Here is a 21,202-nt window from a genome sequence, read left to right as displayed (position 1 = left end):
TAAATGCAGTATACCTATTGGTGATTTTTATTTTTAACTTGTTCATGATGTATATCTCAATTTATTTGTGTTTTACTCTTCAAAGTTGTCTCAGTTAAATTCCCAAATTCTTGTTTATTGTCAAACAAAATAGCAGGCTGGTTAAGAGGATTAGTTTGGAATTAGATTACTGGTTTTGGTTTTTTACTGAGAACTGGGAATGGGAAAAATGGATTCAAAGTCTGGCTAAGCGAGCAGTTTGATTTTGAATTACTAAACCCTGTTAAATATAAGTGCCTAGTTTTGCAGTAGAAATTGGTTGGCTCTAGAACTGGCATATGTCTTATCAAGTCCTCCAGCCAGCTCTAAAGTTCTTATATTATTAGTTGTACACCTCTTTTTTTTTTTTTTTTGTTTGTTTGTTTGTTGTGTAAAATATTTAATATATTTATTCTGTTCTGTTCAAGTTCGATCTTGGTTGAACCCCTGATTCTTCTCTTCCTTCTCTAGTTAGATGATTGGGTGGTTCTGAAAATATTGCTTCTGCTTAAAAACAATAATATATACCCATTTTGAGTTTATAGGAAAGTATATTAAGAGTTAAGATTTTTCAAGAGAAAACTCTCGCTATTTAGATGTTGGCATTGATTGAGGATATTCTCATATGAAACCTTGAAAAGAGAGCCAACATTGCAGCCGGATCAGAAGCTTTGCTTTTCAAGCACTTGACATATCTGTCAACCTTCGGAATACTGATTCCTAGTTTCTTTCAGAAAAGATCCTGAACTCATTTTCTCTTAATTGATGGTTGGAGCATGACATGACCACTTTATTTTTCTATGTCAGATGATATTTGATAGTAGAAAGGAGGTCAAAGGCTGGTTGTATCTTCTGATGATAGGTAGCCTGCACCTTCTTTCTGTAGCATAAAACAGACCAGTGCCTGGAGAACAATGTATACCTTATCATTTAATTGGAAAGGAACACATTTACGTTGTCCAAACTATGAATGCTGTAAAAATAAGAGAATCTCTTTTTTTTTCCCAGATAAGAAAGGCATCTGAAGTGATACCTTCAGTTTATGATCTGCTGACATGCCTCTACTAGGGTATGCAGTGTTGGATGCTCATTAGACATGAATTCCTGACACAATAAACTGTCCCCAAGCAAAAATTGAAAGGAGAAAAAAGAAAAAAGTGGAACATGTGTTCCCAACATACCTCCTATACATATTGAACATTCATTGGAAAGTTCATGAGTTTGTCTTCTAAAATAATTTCTTTTTCATGCATATAGTAAAATGAAGAAAATGCTCCGTCAAGTTTGTTTTTAAAGTTCAATTCAATCATAGAAGCAGAGTAACAAATGCAAAGAGAAGAAGGGAAAGAGTTAACTCTACCAAAAAAAAAAGTACCTGTCTCATGTCGTGTTATCTTTTGTCTTGTATCCATGTCCATGAACCATATGAAGTTTAGAGGAGAAGCCTTCTATTTCCATATTCTTGTAGAAGACAAAAAGTACTGCTGATGAACAGGAAGATCAAGAAGGATTCAGCCATACAACTGGCATCAAGACATGTATTACAGCTCGGAATGCTTATTTGGATGGTAAAGTACATTGATTCCGGGTTCAATTTAGATTAATTATGATAGTTTATATGTGATGTATATGTTTGCTATACTATATCTTTTCAGTTAGATGAGGTGGAGCATGCTCCCTCCTTGTGTGATGCGTAGTTCATGGGAGAGAAATAGTTTATCATTTTCCAGTGTAGAGCACTCAATCTGAGATTAAACTGGCAATTTGAGTAGTTTTCTGCTTCTTTCTCTTTCTTCAGGCACTTTTGGAATTTGTTCTGCAGTAGATTTTTGGCTTTAGTTATCTTTGTCCCTGATCTCGTCTTAGCCTTCTTCTTAACGGCTCCTCTTATGTACTGCATCCATAATTGCATGCTAAAGATTCTACTCCTTTTTTAGGTTTCATTAATTATCAAAGAAGGAAAACTAATGAAATTGTGTTTGTATATCATTGAGATACAGTTATGATTACTGATGACCTACTCACCGTCTCAAATTTAAGATAGTCTGTGTTGTGGCAGCATTGGAACTTGTTATTTGAGGTTAGGTTTATGGTTATGTTTCCAAAATATTTTGGTATTAAGTGTTGTTGCATTGTTTTCTTTTAACTTTGTTTTGGATGAGGATGAGTTATTAAGCATCCTAATCCAAAACTTCTTTTTAAATGCTATTGACACGTATTTGTGCTGTGGTTTTGCCTCACTATTATTAGACATGCTTTGAAGCCTCTTTATCATTAACCTTTCATGTTGAGATTTTTCTACCTTTTTCTTTATCTCTCCATATCGTCCTTGGCAACCTTTCTAACTTTATATCACTGTGTATTTGTTCAATTGAAGCTGTATATACCAATTTATTGAAGGACTAGAGAAATAAACTCATTTTTGGGATATAATATATAAGAACTCAAGAAACCAGTTTGTGAAGAATGAGTTGCAACCTTTAGTGGACCTTACATTCTCATGATTGAAAGAGTTGCCCCACTAGAATCATTGAACCAAAATTCTTTAAAATGGAATCCCAATCAAAGATCATCTTTTGGACATCAGAAAAAAAAAAAAAAAAAAAAAAAATCTGTACTTTGAGAATGATAATGTTTGATGCTGTCCCTTTGGATACTGTGACAATGAGACATTTTGGAAATCAGGTTCTGAAAGTTGACAAGACATTCTTGAGGAAACAAAAAATAAATTGATGATGGCATTGCTTTGGATTTATTCATCAATTATAAATTGAAGGAAATTTTCATTAATGGCCATATATGTGCATATGATTTTAAATTTTTTTTTATGGCAGGTAGATTTTGTAGTAGATGCCAAAACATTACTATTTCTATTTCGTTAACCTTGCTGAATAGATATTCTTACTGCATCAAGTTTTCTTTTTTTATTAAAATTTATCCAGATAATTTTTGCATGCACATTATTTTTTTTTGCATCTGATGGTGCATGCACATTATTCTTTTGCGTCTAATGGCTTTGCTCCGCCTCTAGGAACTTACAGGAGTTGTTTCGTTTCCTTCTTATTTTGTTCCCTCACAGGAATTAAGGTTCTATTGCCAATTATGGAATGGGTAATAGTCAGATTTTTTCTTTTGTTATTAATTAGAAATGCTCTAGACTTCCTCTCCATTATGTTATATGCTGTACTGAAGGATGTGAGAGTTGTCAGATCATGTTATTAATTAGTTCGTTTGTTTTCTTGTGAGATTCATTCTCTCCGTTCTATTCTACTGCAAATCAGAAGATTGATTTGATAAAATCCAGTTAATCTTTGTACTCCACAAAAAGCTTTGAAAGTTTTTCTAGATTAATTGTGTATGATTGAAACTCGTTCTGGATAAGGTTGTCTTTTCTAAAGAATATACATAGCATGTGCTTTTTTGATGTGTTGTCTATTTCTCATGAGGTTGGAAGTTAGTAGATGACACAACTTTAAAATTCAGAGAATTCTATTAGCAAAGGTGAATTTATTAGAGTTTCAATTGCTGTTACTGTTGAATCATTCTATTTCTGTTTCTTTTTGTACTTGGTAAATGCATTATAAATTGATTGGAAATTGAGAACTGAGTGCCATATTAGTGCTTTATGCATAGTTCAAATGAAAGGTTGGATGGAGATTCTTCTTTAGTAAGAAAATCAAGGCCCTGAAAAAAGCAATATTTATAGGCTTTTCTTTTGAGTCTCTTCATTTTTCTAGAGGAGGTGAGAGAGAGGAATTCACTTATGGACTCTTCTTTATCACTTTCTCAACAATATGTCTCTCACTCACTCGCATACATATTATGATATCATGAGTATGTATCTTTTGACAAGATGCTTTTTCTGCATCTGGTAATTTATTGGTTAACTTTATTTGTTGTTATAATGATAAGTCATCTTGAGAGAAAGAGGTATTAGCCATTTGTCGAGTAATTAAGATCTTGCCTTAGATTGGAACAATTATATTAGTTGTTCATCCTCATTGATTTGGAGGGGCACAGTCACCTATATCTTTTACGAGCTAAGGAAACATAGAGTTAGGAGAGAGTGAGGTCCCATTTGGTCGCTGCATGAAAAGATGCACAAGCCAAATCAAAGAGGGGAAGCTCTCATGGACCCATTCAAAATAAAGAAAAATTTGTAGATAGTCTATTTTATTGCTCTCTTTCTCTCTCCCATGCACATACACACTTGCACAGTCTTGCTTCAGTCTTCTGCTTTAAATAGAATTGCTTGCCCGTTACCCGCCAAGTTAAAAGCAACTAAATTACTTGCCTTGCCCTGCTCTACCCGCCCTTCCCTTTTTTTTTCTGCCTACCTCTCAAGAGTTCCATTCTTCCCCCCAAACCCAGGTATGGTTTTCTTGATTTCTTTAGTAGTTGACATTTTGAATGGCGAGCAGTTCTTCTGTGTTGAAAAGTAGTGCGTGCTTGGAGGGGATAAAAGCATGGGGAGTGGCAATAGAGTTTTGAGAGCTATATTTGGAGCTGGTGTTCTTTTGGGGGTTATTTGGCTTCTCTGTGTTGGAATTTTAGCAAACCAAGCAACGAAAATGACAAGAACAGCAGTTGTATCAACTGGACCTTTTGAGCATTGGAAGCTAACTGGAAGAGGAAAACATCATATTCATCAGGATTTGGATCTTAATTATGTGAGCAAGAGAAGAGTTCCTAACGGACCTGATCCCATTCACAACAGGTACCTATATTCTTTCACATGATATTAATGGTAATTTATCTAATTATACTTGTTATGGAAGTCAATTTGAACAAGCATGATCTGCAAAATATACATAAACTTGTGTTTGTAATAATTGGCTAATGACTATTTTGTACTATTAATACAATTCATCCCTATATTACCCTTGGTTCATGTCATGGTTACATTTGTAATTCTCCATCAGTTATAAACATAAATTTAGGATTTTTCCCCTTCTTTTGTTCGTGAGGGAGTTTATAGTACAGTGTGCCGCTAGTTAAAAGGAAGAAATATATGCATATATTTTGGATATATGGAGGCTAAATAGGGATATAATTTTCATCATGCTGGGAAAAAAAAAAAAAGCCCATATATTGTTGGATGGCGGAACTCAAAATGGAGTTCCCCCAGTCCCTCACCTTTGAAAGGTATAAAAAAGCTATTCAGGCTAAGCCTAAAAGAAGAAATATATTTATTTATCCTTTCTAATTATACCATAAACTCATGTTTGAAATGCACAGAAGCTGATGATACTGTTGCTAGCTCTTTCACAAAAGCTTCTTTTTATATCACTCTTTCTCTTATTTTTTATCACTCTTTCTCTTATTTTTATGAGGAACAAATAATAAAGACAGTGGGAGAAGAACTACCTCTTTTTATTTGTGGAAAGAATATGCACATCCCTTTTTCTTCCCTCAATAAACTTCAGTATATTTTGCCAACCTTTTAGCTCTAGTAGGACTCACCTCTATTCTAAGTTTTAATATTGAATAAAATGCCTTGTCACAATGCCCAATGAACATTTTTATGTAACATGGCAGGGATTAAGGAGATCAATTTGCAATATATAAATAGGTCTGTCTGCCATTTTAATTAACTAAAATATTCAGAATTTACCGTGATTTTGCTGTCTCTCATATTTCATAATGTATGTCAGGAGAGCATCCGAAGCTAGGCAACCACCAGGTCGATCCTGACGCCCATGAGTTTACAGGAAGGCATTATATTGGCATGTTTGTTGAATTTTGATGCTACATCAACCAACCAGGTGCAGATTCTTAGCAGAAACGAGTTCTGCTAAAATGCCATCAAAAGTCTCATATGCACAGATAATTCTATATCTTTATATTTTGATTTTCTGCAACTTTCATGCTTAGTTCTTTGAAGTTTGTGGAGTGATTAATTATTTTTGTATAAAGTTTTGATTATCATCGCATAATCTCTCGACCGAGCACACACTATCTCATATGAATTATTGTCTACTCTTTATCAGACTATGAAGGATTGATTAGTTTTGAAGGATTATAGAGACTCATTACAAGAACTTTGAGAAAGATTGGACCTTTTTTGGAGTATATGCGTGTGCCTTATTTTAATCATTTTGTAAAAGACACAGGATCATGGATAGGGTCTTACTTTCCAGAACAGAAAATCAAAAAAGAAAGAGAAAGAAAAATTAGAACAGAGTCCAAGAAAGGCATTAATCTCCGTACGTGATTAATAGGTTTTGTAGTGTAACATTGGGTTAATGTATATTATTATTATTACTATTCAGCTGTCTTTTTTGTTTGTTGGATTAGTTTTTCTGATCTCCTTTTGCTTTGTGCTCCAACTAAAGTATTTGCCCATTAGCTAAAGTTGCTCTTTAATCGAAACATTTTTGTTTTTTTCCTTCTTTTATTCAATTTTTTTTTTATGTATTTCCTTGAATTGTGCTATGGTAATCTAAATTGTAAACAATAATTGCTTGAATCATGCATGATTGATACTTCTAAGTCCAACAAAAAATCAATTCGGTCCAATAAGCAATTTATTAAATTTCTTGTCTCCCACATTAATTAAAGATGACCTAAAATTAAGGGTCTAAAAACTCTCTCTTGACTATTAACATATCAAGCTTGTAGTTGTACGATTTACATTGGAAGTATGAGATTTCAGTCTGCATTTTATAATATCAACTTAGATTCTTCAAGCTCCATCTCTGGCTTTTGAGATACGGGTTCTTCTAAATTTATAATATACGGCTTTTGAGAATTTTTCACTCTTAGAATCTTATAAATGAAGTAGTGTTTTCAAGCTTGGGATCTTATAAGTTTAGATTATGTGTTGCTGCAATCTATTTTTTCTTATCTAACTGTGTGTTAATAAGGAATACATGTTTATTATAGAATTATTAGCTCAAAAACATTTTTTTTAGTTATATCAAATTATACCAAATTGAAGCTAAACACTTAAAAATCTCTAGTTTAATTTAAATTATGATCTATGATTGGATGAAACTAAATTAATTAAAAAGTCAATACTGTGTCGCTAGTAATATCAACATGAAAAACTACCTTTGGTGTTGGAGCTTTGATGTCCGAATAATGGTAAGGCCAATTTCAGTGAAAGATGTTTGTTTTATAATAATCTTTCCAATGCAAAGTGAGAACAAAAAGCAAGAAGCTTATTCCTGTTGAGTGCTTTTTCTTTTTATTGTCACTTTGGTTGCTTCTTTTCCGGGATGATTTTGAATGGTTCGAGAAGCAAAGACTCGGTTCAAAGATTCCCATCTCGTGCACTTCTTTTTAATTTACAACTTCAAAGCAACATTTTACCATTCAATTTCAATCTGTTTTTCTTTTATTTCTTTTCAACATTTGTTTTGTTATTGTTCTTATGATTATCCTCAATTAACTATTTTCATATTTTAAACTATGTATTATACTAAATGATGCTTTCGCATAATAAATAATGCTGATGTTATAGACAATTTTGAACTTCGAAATCTCTACTTCTCGTCTCTAAAGCATGTTTAGCGTGCCGAATGGATTTAGAATGAAATTTCTATTGTCCATTCCTTTATTTAGCAGCATTTAAGACTTGGAATTGGTATTTAGAATAAGTTAAACAAATTTGAATTTTAAACTTCTCCTGCAAACCTCTATTACATATGGTTAGATTTTTATAAAATACCTTATATACCATTATGTTCTTCTCTCTATTTATTTTTAATATATATATATATATTTTTTTTTTTTTTACTTCTTTTTTTTCGTTTTGGCTTTGTAAATACTTATTAATAACATGAAGTATAAATATGCAAGACATATTGAAACTTTTAGGGAGTTATCTTGTAACGCCGTCATTGAAATTTTCACTCGCATGCATATAATATTTTTTTAAAATTTATTAGTAATGAAAATTATTGAGAAGGTTTATTAGTAATAAAAGTTGAATGTATAAATTCACTCGTGTATTTTGTGTAAAAAAATTTATGGCACTCTTAATTTTTATTTTGACCTATTGAACACTTAAAACTTATAAAATTATATTTACTAAATACTTTAACTTGCAAAAAATTATCTATTGAACTCTCGAACTTGTAAAATTAGATTGATTAAACACATATTAAATAGTTGAAAAATAAAATAATTATTATTATAGAGATTACTAACCACACATCAATTGAATATTTTGTATATAAATGCCCAAGAAACCGAAAGATTGTTATTGTTAATATGGAATGAGGTATAATATTATCAAAATTCATAACTTTAAATGCATAATAAGTCCGTTCACAAAATTTAGGATGCCACATGGGTAAATTTATGAATTTGGCCATAATTAAAATTATAGATTGAATAAATTAATTTATTAATATGATATTTTGGTCTTTTTGTTAATTCTGCATTCTATTCCTTTCATTATTCCTATCAACTAAACAACGAAATAAGAATTCTATACTCATTCCATTCTCTATTTCATTCTTCACTTTCTATTAAACATAGCCATAAGTCTCTCTTTTTTGGGGTCTAAATTTTAATTTATGAGTTTAACTTGTAATTATAATTTTCATCCCTTTACCACATATCTCCTAAAAAAGAATTATATTAAATTTAAGGGTTAAAAGTAAATAGTTTTATGAACATATTTAAATTAAATAATTATTTTATTTATTTTATTAATATAAAAGTGACTGATATATATTTACTAAATTACCCTTTAAATTTGAGAAACTCAAATTTTCAATAAACAAAAGAAGAATATCACTATATTGGTATCATTAAGAATTTTCCAATTGTCTTTGCTTGTTAAAAAAAAAAGATAAGTATACCCCTAGAAAAAATTAGTCATAAGAAATGCTCCAAAATTATGTAACTGCAATGTACATCATAGGCTTATGGTCCAAAGGTTTTCAAGTCAATTAAATCCAAAACAGTATGAGAAAAAAAATTGAGGAGTGATTGTTGGGGGTAAAAATGTAAATTTATAAGGCTAGTTTTTTGAACAATCAAAAATTTATAAACATTACACTTACAGATTTTCCAAGACATGATTCTTCTACGCTGGTTGAATGGTTTATGTGTATGTACATAAATTTCGATCTCCTCAGCGTTTTTTTTTATCAATCAAAAGCATTCTGAACAATGTTCTTAAAATCGAATTGGATATCAAATCGGCTTAATAATTAAATCGCAGTTGAACCAGGTCAATTCGATTCAACCGGGTTTTTTTTTTAATAATTATTTGTGTTTTTCTTTTTTAAAGTTACAATTATTCTTACATTTGATTTTCATTTTGTGATTTTATTCAATTTTTATTTACTTAATATATTTTAAAGTTTGTTTTATATAATTTTATTCACTTACTTTATTATATTTTTCATTAAAAAAGAAAATGGAAAAAAAATCATACAATATTTTAATCCTAAACCCAAAACCCATACATACCATTCCAAAAGCCCACATCTACATATATAATCACATAAATGCTCATAAGCACACATTTTATATGGAAACAAAAATAAACCCTAAAGAAAATATAGTATCTTTGTTTCTTTCTCTCTTCCAATATGTACTACTCAAAAAAAGTTCATCAAAACTCAAACAAGAAGAAGAAGATAGAGAAAAATAATAATAAGAATAGGTATGAACTAGTGCGCAATCTCTACAACACAAAAGGAATTAAGAATGCAACAACATGTCATCGAAACTGTGTCCAAGAGTTTGGAACCCGGTTCTTTCCGATATTGCCAGTTTTCGGGTCTATCCGGGTTTTTTTCGGTCCAATCCGATTTTTTACCCACCAAATTTTAATGTTAATCTAAATCAGATCAGCTACTGATTCACAATTTAACTGATTGAACCAGTTAGTTCGATCCAATTTTGAAAATATTGATTCTGAACAAAGCATTAAGATAAAAAGTTTGTGCAGTTCAATTACATTCTAGTAAATGGTTCTATTGATGTTTATGTTTTACGTATGCATCAAATATAACATTTTTTTTTTCTTATTGATAAGTGATTATAACTATTACTAAGATAAATAAGATTTATAATATATTTCTCATATAATTACTAGGATTTTATATGAAAAGTCATGCAAATATTGATAAAAGAAAAATCCTCAACAGAAAATGTGTGTTTCTTATAAACACAAAGACAATGACTTTTAATTAATTTAGGGTAAGTAAAGATTAGGAAGGTCAAAATTTATTGGATATGTATATATAATCAAGTTTAGAACTGAGAAAATATGCAGTAAAATTCTATTAGCATATTTCTATATAATCAAGTTGCAGTATGTACATTAAAAAAGGAAAAATAATTATTTCGTTTCTGAGGTTTTACAAAATTAATTATCTCGTCCTTATATTTTTATATATTAAGTATTTAATCCTCAAGTTTTAGTTCGGTCTCATCAAATGGTCTTTCCATCCAAAAAAATGTGTTTTTTAGTATTAGGGGGGAAATTGAATTTGAATATATAATTATTAAGTTGTATTTTATATATTTATATATATACTACCACTATCCAGAGGAGAATGAACATTGAGAGGAGCAAATTAATTGCGGTAAATATGTACTAATTAACATTATTATTGAAAAAAATGTTGGATTAGCAAATTACTCGATCTTCCTTGATAGATCCTAATTTCTCACCCAATCATTCACCAAATTTTCCTTGCTGCATCTTCATTTTGTCTTGTTAAATAAGCATCAACTTGAAGCTTGAAACTAAATTGACAATCAGTTATAACTTTAAACTGTCGAATACTCTTCAATTCTATTTCTGGAACCTTTCAGTACTACTCTAATTAATAATAGATTAATTAGAAAATTAGAATTTACTCTATGAGATTGCAATTTTATCTTATCTATCAAAATATTATTCCCTCACTCCGTAAATATCCGCGGTGATTAAAGACACAATTAATTCTCCTAAGTTATACTCCCTCCGTCTCAAAAAGATAATTCACTCTCTATTTTTATACAGATTAAAAACGTAGCAATTATTATGGCTAAAGGACAGTTTTATTCATATAACTTTTCTATTATGCCCATCTTAAATAACATATAAGCAACTGTTACATTGAAATAATAAGTAAGAATTAACGATGGTTATTGAAAATAAGATAAAATTTAATAAGAGTATAATAGATAATTTAAAGATTAACTATAATGCACAAAAAGGAAAAGTGGACTATATTTTGAGACAAGTCAAAAAAGAAAGATGAACTATTTTTTTCGAACGGATGGAGTAACAAAAATTCATTAATTTAATTAAATTACTCTTTATTTTACATAATTAATTTGATTAAAAATGGTTCTAGAAAACTGTTGAAATAGTTATTATATTTAATATAAATAAGGGTCAAATTGAAAAAAAAAAAAACACATTAGTTACTGCTTAATATTCTCAAAGCCATAGATGTTTGTAGATAACAAAAATTACTCCAAAACGAGGACATAAGCAAGTATTATTCTACCTTGTGAACTAGTTCTAACTATGCCCATTTGCTAAAATTGATTATTGATGATTATCCAAAATCGGAGGTAAATTTGATTATTCACGTTCAATAATTCAAAAACAATCCTGAGACAATTTATAATAAGATTATTAGAAGAGTTTAAATACAATTAGTTCAATTTTTACATTATATTCGAACCACACCATCCCCTTTTTTTTGTTTTTATTTTTATTTTTTTATTTTTTTGAAATACATCATTCCCTACTTAGTTGTAGCTTTTAACTAGATCATCAAAGCTAATACATATGATTTTTCTGTTTAAACTGATAACACCCAGAAGAACTGTTGGCTTGTTCTACAATTCAGTTTCACTAACTATTCAAATTAGTATATCTAAGGAGTTTCAGAGATAAGGTAAAAGTACATCGAACCACTTTCAGAGATGCCGTGAAACACCCATGCTTAAGCTGCTTCTGCAATCCGCTTGGCTTCAAGTGTCTTCTCGTACTCCTCAATGGACTTGAATAGCTCCGAAAAGTTTCCCTTCCCAAATCCCCCACATCCACCCTTCTGATATTCTTTCCCTGCCTCATCCTTGAGCATGCACCCTACTCTCTGAATTATCTCTATAAAGATGGTTGGCCTGCAAAAGAGATGAAGGGTAAAACTACCAATTCATCCAATAAGAGCAACAACGATAACAGGGAAATTTCCTAGGAACAACTCATATACAAGAATTCAACTCTTTCAATCAGGTAACTCAAGAACCCATTTTGGAATAACCCATGTACAAGGATTCATTCAAATGATTTTGGTTCCTTTTTTATTGCAAGTTTCATGATATGAGAGGTGACCCTTTAGAAAATAACTATTGGCTTTCATGATTTTAGTGGATATGTTTTACATGGTAGAGCTAGGATTGTACAAATCGCCTGCATTGGGTCTGATGCAATCGAAGTGTAAAATTGTATGGATACAATCTTCGTGATGCATCTTGATCAATTGGATCATTTCTTTGTGGATTCCGATAAGAAACCCATCCTCTTCCAAACTATCACCCCTTACCTTCACAGCCATCCTCTTCCGAACTATCAACCCTTACCTCACAGTCCACAACTACAAATAATCCACTCCTGGAATTGCCACAAAATAGCTAATAAATTGCATCCGGGCCCGATGCACCCATTTCAACATCCTATGATGAGTAACTAATCGGTGTTAACGTGAAAATAGCGAGCATGTCACTCATCAGGCTGAATGGGTAGAATTCTTAATTTGGCTAAATTTGCCTAATCAGGAATCTTCTTTTCCAATTGTTTCCGAACTCAATTCTCTTCTATATTAGTTTTACATATTATTTCAGTTAGTGAACATAGGAAATGTTTCCGTGTTTAACATCCTTGTATTTTTATTTAGATTTCACAATCATGGGTACTACAATTTAGTTGTTCTAATCAGTAAGAAATTCACCTTTTTACGAGACAAATATCCAAAAAATAAGTAATTATATTGAACAAAATATGTATCAAATAAAAGATAATCAATACATACCTATCACCCAGAGGCTTAGTGAAAATCTGGAGCAAGGTCCCATGATCATCCCTATCCACCAAAATCCCCAATTCCTCACACTCCTTAATCTGATCATCAGTCAAAACATCTCCTACCCTGTTCTTTAAATTCTTATAATATGTTGGAGGTGGAGATGGCATAAACTCAAAGCCTCCAATACAGCTCCTCTTCCTCATTTCTCTCAAGGTTCTGAATATATTTTCACTGGCAAGCGCCAAATGTTGTACTCCTGCACCTTCGTTATGCTCTAAGTATGTCTGTATCTGACTCTTCCTCTTGGTGCCAAACACAGGCTCATTCAGCGGTAGCAATACCGTCTCCTCGTTATTCGCCAACACCACCGAGTTCAATCCGCTTTCATTAGTCCCTACATCCTCCGCCGTGAACTCAGCAAATTCATGGAAACCGGTGAACGCTTTCACATAAGAAACAGCGGGGGCTAATTCCGGTACGTTCCCGACGGCATGGTCTAATCGCCGAATACCGTAATCCAACGAAAATGATGACGATTCATCCATTGCTTCAAATTTTGGCAGAAACCAATCATGATCATCATTAGGGTTTGAGTTGTAATAACTAATGTATCTCAAAACGACATCGCCGTATAAATGAACTTCTGCAACAACAGCACGATTATCCAGTGCTATAGGTTCTGCCGAGGGTTGGGCACCGTGAGCCACACTAGTGTTGAATGCAATTACAGCGTCTTCCACTTCTAATGCGATGGCTCGGACTGCAAGCCCATGCTTGGCGGTGAAATTGCGGCAATCTTCGTGATTGAAGGTGGGGATTGATGCCGTGGCAGTGTTTGATAAATTCTCCATGGCAGCAATTGACGGAGAGTAGGGAGCAGTAAACAAGAAGTTGAGGTCGCCGGAGCGCAGTAGATAGGAAGCGTGGGTAACGTTGCCGGTGGAGATATCAGATTTAACCACGATTGGCATTCCCAATCCCCAAGAAAAACGGCGTGCCGTATTAGTAGCATCTGTACACCAGAACTCCACATGATGAAAGCGCTTGACCTTAAATCGGTCGGATCGGGGATTGGTTCTCACAAAGTTGGAGAATCCTACTAGTTGGAATCCTTCCGCGGCAGCCGATGCAACGGTATCGTCTTGTTTGCCCATTGTTGGATTTTCCTTATCTATTTGGCTGTGGATTTTTTATGGAGGAAATGGAGGAGCTGGAATCTATTCTTCTTGTTGAAACGGTTAGATGGATTTGTCCGCTTATATGCAGAGACATCATCCTTCATTGGAAGAATGGATAGATACGTAATGCAACTGCCATAATTTTGCTGACTTGTCAAGTTTATCGGTTGTTCTATTATAAGAAGAAAGAAATGATAAATGCCAATCATAGCATATAATGCATCTGTTGTTATATTCAGATTAGAAATTTTATATTTTTATTAACTCTATTCAAAATTTATGGCTCTGTTGCTTATGCGAGATATGAAATTAATATCGTAAACCAAATCTAAGTTTTATTAAAATTAGTTATTTATGTTAGTTGTTTAAGTATCTTTTCATAACACACGTTATCTTAATTTCTAAAAATTAGTTAAATGTAATGTTACTCTCTTTATTTCAAAATATAAGCCGTTTTTTTTAATTATTTTGTTCCAAAAAATATAAGTCGTTTCGAGTATTTTAAAAAGTAATAAAAGATGTTTTTCCAATATTACCTTTATTTATATTAGATACAATAAATACTTTTACAAATAACTATTGGTTTTGAGATAAAGAATAATTTAATCAACTTACCTTTGGCTTTGTTATAATCTATGAGAATTAATTGTTCCTTAAATCTTTATGTAAAAATCTTAAATGACTTATATTTTGGGACAGATAAAGTGTATGCATTTGATATTTTGACCAATGAAAAGCTACTTAAAAGCTGTTGCCCAACACGACTCTAGTTTTATGATATGCTTGTCATAATTCATGAATTTATTATTAATAATGTTCATGAACGTGGGATGCACGTTGTTACTCGTTGAACATACTCATTAGAATGATTATTTATTAATTTATTTTTTATTAATTTTTATAAAGACAATATAAAAATTCACTATTTTTAGTTATAATTATTATATGTATAAAAATAGGTGCAAACCACTATAATAAATATCTAGTATTTGATGAAAAATTTAATTATTTTACAATAGATTTTTTGACAAAATGGAATAGTTACAAACTTGAAAATAAATAATTATTTGATCCAAGATCTCGCCATATATAAAAAAATAAATGCATATATAAATTATTGGTAATCGAATTCAAAATTTTTTTGTGATAGTATACCAAAATAAAAAAAAATCAAAAGTTAAAATTAATACCTCAGCCATTAATAATAATAAAGTGAAAAACTTTCGACATAGCAATAGCAAAGAAACACTTGATAGTGGAGAGTTTTCAATGAATTATTGATAGTAAAAGTAAAAACAAATCTTTAATAGTAGCCAAAGAAAATATAATTATTTAATAGATTAAATTTTCAATTGAGTTATAATTTAAATATTGGTCCTTTATTATCATAATAATAGATGTAATATTAAAATCAAAGTAGAACAAATTTTTAAACTAAAAATAGGCAACAATTTTTAAAAAAGAAGCGTTAAATGTTAAAAAAATTACAATCATAGTTTAAATAATTTGTTTAAAAAAATTAACAAATTTATACTAATTGAAAATTGATCTAGAAATTTACTTAGCAGATTAAGGATAAAATAATTAATACCTTCAAGAGAATAATAAAGCAAAAAGTAGCTAACAATATTAACAAAGCAAACAAAAAGAAATACGAGGAAAATGAAAGAATTCCAATTTATAATTTATAAATTTAATTTATAAAAATTTTTAATATAAAATAGTTAAGTCTTTTTGTAATAAAATTATAAATATAATTGATTTAATATTAGATTCAAGCAAAAATTTTACAATATTAATTTTATTCCTAATTAAGATTAGATAAAATTTTCCAGTTACGGTCTCTAATAAAATATTTCATTTAATATTAATAAAACATATATATATGTAATTTATTTAATTAATTTATTATTATTAGGAATCTTATATGTTTGATTACTTTATTACATTTTGTATTACTTTAAATATTATTTAAAATTAACTAACATTTTGCATGTATTAATTGTCAAGAGAATACAAAATTTCAATTAACTAGTACAAACTATATTCACAAAAGTCAATGATGTTTATTCCCTTCTTTTTTTTAATTTATTTATTCAAAAGTAAATTATCTTTATTTTTTCAACCAATAAAATTAAAATTCTTAAAGTTTTATATTGTTACCATATATATTTTATATAATATATAATATAATTTATTATTTTTATCTGATAAAATTTATATTTAAATAGAAAATTTACATCCTTAATAATTAAATTAGCTTTATTTTTCAACCAATAAAATTAAAATCCTTAAATTTTATATTCTTACCATATATATCTTATATAATATATAATATAATTTATTATTTTATTCAATAAAATATATATTTAAATAGAAAATTAAAATCTTTAATAATTAAATTAGCTTTATTTTTCAACCAATAAAATTAAAATATTTAATAATTTTTATTTAGAATTAGATTAAACTTCCTATATGAAACGAACCGAAATTATATTTTCAAAAACTTTTCCAATTAAATTTAATGTACCGACAGCCTGAAAATCAATATTAATATTTTAGTGCGAATACTGTGAGAAACCAAACCGAAAACCGAATGAGAAAGTCGAAAACCATTGAAAACCAAAGATTTGGGCCGAATCGGACCGAATCGAACCGGTTCGACCCAAACCATCTAGAAAGCTCTTCTCCTCTCTATATTCAACGCTCACCCCTCACCTCTCACACACTTCCAGTCAGTCACCGGTGACCCACAGCCTCCCCAGCCACCACCCTCCTCCCTCTCTTCTCTTTTCTTTTTCTTCTTCTTCTTCTTTCTTTTCTTTCTTTCTTTCCTTTTCCTTCCTTCTTCCCTGCGTCTGTCTTCGTGTGACTAGCGAGAGACAGCAGGTTCGCTGCGCGCCACCCAGCCTCGCCGCCACTCCACGCCGGCAGTCGCATCACCTCCGTCGCCTCGCTGCTCCTCCGCGCGCCACTGCCAGCAGCTCCACTCGCTGCCAGATTGTGCAGCGCCAGCTCCTTCTGCCCTCGATCGTGCAGCGCCTCACCCAGCTCCTCACGCCATTGCCACTGCCACTACTGCCGCTGCTCCAGGGCACCTCCGGCCATCAGCCTCCACCTGCTCTTCACTCCGGCACGTGTAGCCTCCATCTCCGGACAAGTAATTCCAGCATCCATTTTTTTTTAGGTATAATTAAATTAGATAATTAATTTTAGTAATTTTAGACAATTAATTTAAGTATATTTTAGTTAATTAATTTAATACTAATGATGAGAGTTAATTAAATTTAGTTAGTTTAAATTTAATACTGTTAGTTGAGTTAGTTAAGGTTAATAATAATAGTTAATTAAATTAAGTTTATTAATTGCAGTTAATTAATGTAGTAATATTAGTTAATGAATTTAATTTTATTATTTGTAATTAATGAGTTTAGTTAAGTTAGTTAAGTTAATGTTAGCTAGTTAAATTAAACTTATTATTTTGTAGTGAATTAACGTGATTAATTTAATTTGGTTAATTTGAGTAGTTAATAGTTTTATAATTTTAGTGTTGATTTAATAAAGATAAATTAAATATAATGTTATTGTAATATATGATTTGGATTGTGTGGTGATGTTGAGATTGATGGAGGATGGAAATTTGATTGATTGATTGCCCGATGGATGGGCTGTGTGATTTGGAAATATTAGATATATTGTTGACATTTTAACAGGTAGATAGTCCAATTTTTAGGGGAGATGCTGCCGAAATTCCGGTAGAAAATAAAATAAATTTTTTATAGAAAATAAAATAAGAGATAAAATATAATTCAAACGAAAACAAATTAAATAGAGTTAGATAGAAAGATAAAGTGTTAGTGCAGAAAAGAATTTAAATATCGAGATTTAATTACGTAGAAAATTTAGAATATAAAATAAAATTCTTAGAAAGGTAATGAGGTGTTTTGTCTGATAGAATTATTTCTTTTGTGTCATTCTTACTTCTTAGATCGCCCGGGTCCATCTAGTGCTCCTCCAGGACAGAATCAAGGCTAGAGCTTCGCTCTCCATCACAGTGAGTAATAATAAATAATGCATATCAACATTGCATTTGCATAGTAATTATTTACTAAATATATATATTATGTCATTATTACTACATAATTATATTTGTGATTGTACATTTGGATGTATTGGTGCATTACTTGAAAGCATTGTTTGATTACTTGTGTTGTGCTATACGTTGCCTTGTTTGTGTGGAATTGGGATGAAGTGGACCACTAGGGGTTTGTGAGGACGGTCTGTGATATGGATCCGGTTATGATATGATACTTGACCGTCGGCCGGGAAAATGGGAGATCGGCGCCCCCTTGTGCACCTGATGATTTAGATTATATGGAAATTCACAGGATGGCTTCTTGTTGATGCGCACCTGACAATCTAGGTTTGATTGTAGTTCGCAGGGTGGCCTCCTGTTGAGCACTTGACGATCTAGATTGGATGGAGACCACCGAGTTGCCTCCTGTTGATATGGAAAAGGAAAGAGAGAATGGAAAAACAATGAGAGGACTGGTCAGTGAGGTTTAGACCAGTTGGCCGTATGGGGGATCGGCTCCCTGGTGCACATGTACGAGAGGGCGAGCCATGTGTGAGGACGGCTCGTTGGGGTTTCAGGTGGTGCCACTGACTAATTTCCACTTACTTGATTACTTGAAGGTGACATTACTTGTGGGTGCTAGTGTTGTGCCATATGAATGACTGCAGCATGCTCATTTTAGAATATTAGGATGCATTTTGCGTGAATGTGTGTGGTGTGTATTATTTATTATTATTCACTGAGTTGCAAAACTCACCCCCCTTTCTCTCCAAACCTCTCAGGTAGTAGGAAGTCGCTGATCCAACTGAAGCTCTGTCATTTTCCTCGCGGAGCTACAAAAGTAAACTTATAACTTTTGTTATTATAATTTGAGATTTGTATTATTAATTACATACACTACTTTAGTTTCAATTATTGTTGAACTCCGCAGTTGTAGGGTCGTGTATTTTCAGTTGGGCCTGCCGTATGTGTTACCTTATATGTATGGTTTGTTATGTTATTAGGTGCAGGTGAACCAGTATGCCATATTATGAATGTGATTGATTATGATTAGGCCCAAACTAAACTTGTTTGAGAAAATTAAAATTGGACCGCATTATGTAAAAATTATATCCTATCTTGCACGGGCTACTGTTCCTATTGAATGATGTGCTATGCTTGAGTTGAGTGGTTTAGGCTTACTACGGGCCTCGGGGGCCTTAAGCTTACCTAGGCCCTAGTGCCGGTCCGGCCCACGGAAATGGGTCGTGACACTATAATTGCTAGAACATACTTCATAAATATGAATATAAATTATTCTATTAATTAATAAATAGAGAAATTTAAGATTATACTTACCACAATAATTCCAAATTAGCAAAGCTTGATGGAATAATTCTTGATAGTCAAAACCAACAAATTCGTGATAGATAAGAGTAACAAATTCTTAATAATCAAAACTCAAAAACAATTAAAACCAAACATATCTATAGTGGTATGATAGAACAAAATCCTAATTAGAATAATATTAAAGGACAAAATTTTTAATTAGAGTGGGATTAAATTTATAATATTAATATAATAAAAATAATAAATTGATATCATAATTAGAACAGGATTAAAGTAAAATTTCTAATTAGAATAAAATTAAATTTATAATATTAATACAAAAGAGCTACCAATACGAGATTAATAAATTTTATATCTTATATTATAATATATTTAAATTATAAGATATTAAATTATAATATTTTTATGTATGCAGGAATTCCAAAAATTTCCTAATTAGAATAGGAGTAAATTATTTTTAATGATATTATTAATAAAATAAAAAATAAAAGAGAGGAAGAACAAAAAAAGGAAGTGCAAGCGTATCAAAAGACGAAGAAAAGAGAAAAGAAAGTGTAAGCACACGAAAGGACAAGGCGGAAAAGAGGTGAAAATAGGAGGCGAATTTTGGTTATAACTTTAGCAACGATAAAATTCCGTTACTAACTCGTTTGTAGAACCGACTCTCGGCAGGAGGAAAAATAAATGTAGGTTATAACTTTAGAAACGGGAAAAAAAAATTTTTGTAGAACCCTTATCAACGGAAAAATAATGAAACAAGATTTGTTAGTTACTAAAAATAATATGATTAAGAAAAATAATATAATCAATCTAATTTAAAATTATTATACAATTTTAATCGATAAATAAAATTAAAATTTTTTTAATTAGAGGATTCATCTATTTAAGATATTTTATGATAATGCTATTGAGGAGGGAAAACTTATAAACTTATAATTATTCACGATTACTAAATAATTACAGTTAATCTATAAATCTATAAATCTAATTATAGGAACTATAAATAAAAACTATTCTATTAATTTGTAAATATAGAGAGAGAGAGTTAAAGTTGCGTTTACCGAAAAAAGAAAATATGATTGCAAATTCAATAATTTCAAATTAGCAAAAACTTGATGTAACAATTCTTGATAGTCAAAAGCAATAAAATTTTGATAGTGAAAAGCAATTAAAACTAATCATATACATAGTGGTATGATAGGACAAATTTCTAATTAGAATGAGATTATATTTATAATATTAATATAATAAAAATAATAAATTGATATTATAATTAGAATACGATTAGTAATGATATTTTTGTCAATTCATAAACTTAACAGGGGTGTTTTAGGAACTTAATATTTCTCCATTCATTCGTACTTTTATATATACTAGTCTTCTTTATGATATGTGTTGCACGTTGACTATGCTCGTTATATGTTCATTCTTTATACTCGTTTTTTTTATTTATATAATGTTAAAGTATAAATTCTTATTTAGATTGAGTGATTAAATTATATTACACTTTATATATATGGTAAATTTTTTTTGGTTCTATGTCAATGTACTAATTCATACAGTTTTTATTATACGTTAGTTGCTTTTATTTTATCTTTTAAGGAAAG

General features: G+C 30.7%; 2 protein-coding genes and 1 long non-coding RNA gene across 3 annotated transcripts; 2 read left to right on the top strand and 1 right to left on the bottom strand.

Moving 5' to 3' along the window:
- Positions 1 to 94: 94 nt before the first annotated feature.
- On the top strand, positions 95 to 6,314 carry CLE25 (CLAVATA3/ESR-RELATED 25). Its single transcript, XM_037641910.2, has 2 exons — positions 95 to 4,735; positions 5,673 to 6,314. Exons 1-2 carry the CDS (start codon positions 4,485 to 4,487, stop codon positions 5,710 to 5,712), a joined length of 291 nt encoding a protein of 96 aa, XP_037497838.1. The 5' UTR covers positions 95 to 4,484; the 3' UTR covers positions 5,713 to 6,314.
- Positions 6,315 to 11,594: 5,280 nt separating this feature from the next.
- On the bottom strand, positions 11,595 to 14,314 carry PDS1 (4-hydroxyphenylpyruvate dioxygenase). The gene is made up of 2 exons (XM_012227180.4): positions 13,020 to 14,314; positions 11,595 to 12,111 (listed from the first exon to the last, which is right to left on the bottom strand). Exons 1-2 carry the CDS (start codon positions 14,165 to 14,167, stop codon positions 11,931 to 11,933), a joined length of 1,329 nt encoding a protein of 442 aa, XP_012082570.1. The 5' UTR covers positions 14,168 to 14,314; the 3' UTR covers positions 11,595 to 11,930.
- A 2,425-nt stretch (positions 14,315 to 16,739) lies between these two features.
- LOC149492503 (uncharacterized) lies at positions 16,740 to 19,332 on the top strand. The gene is made up of 3 exons (XR_016318726.1): positions 16,740 to 17,378; positions 18,180 to 18,245; positions 19,049 to 19,332. It is a non-coding gene; the product is annotated as an uncharacterized LOC149492503 (long non-coding RNA).
- The last annotated feature ends 1,870 nt before the right edge of the window (positions 19,333 to 21,202 follow it).

The sequence above is a fragment of the Jatropha curcas genome, chromosome 11 (assembly GCF_041381405.1).
Source record: "Jatropha curcas cultivar XTBG-Jc1 chromosome 11, XTBG_Jcur_1.0, whole genome shotgun sequence".
Taxonomy (NCBI): Eukaryota; Viridiplantae; Streptophyta; class Magnoliopsida; order Malpighiales; family Euphorbiaceae; genus Jatropha; species Jatropha curcas.
The sequence above is the reverse complement of the archived record's forward strand: the minus strand, read 5'-3'. Positions and strand labels throughout refer to the sequence as shown.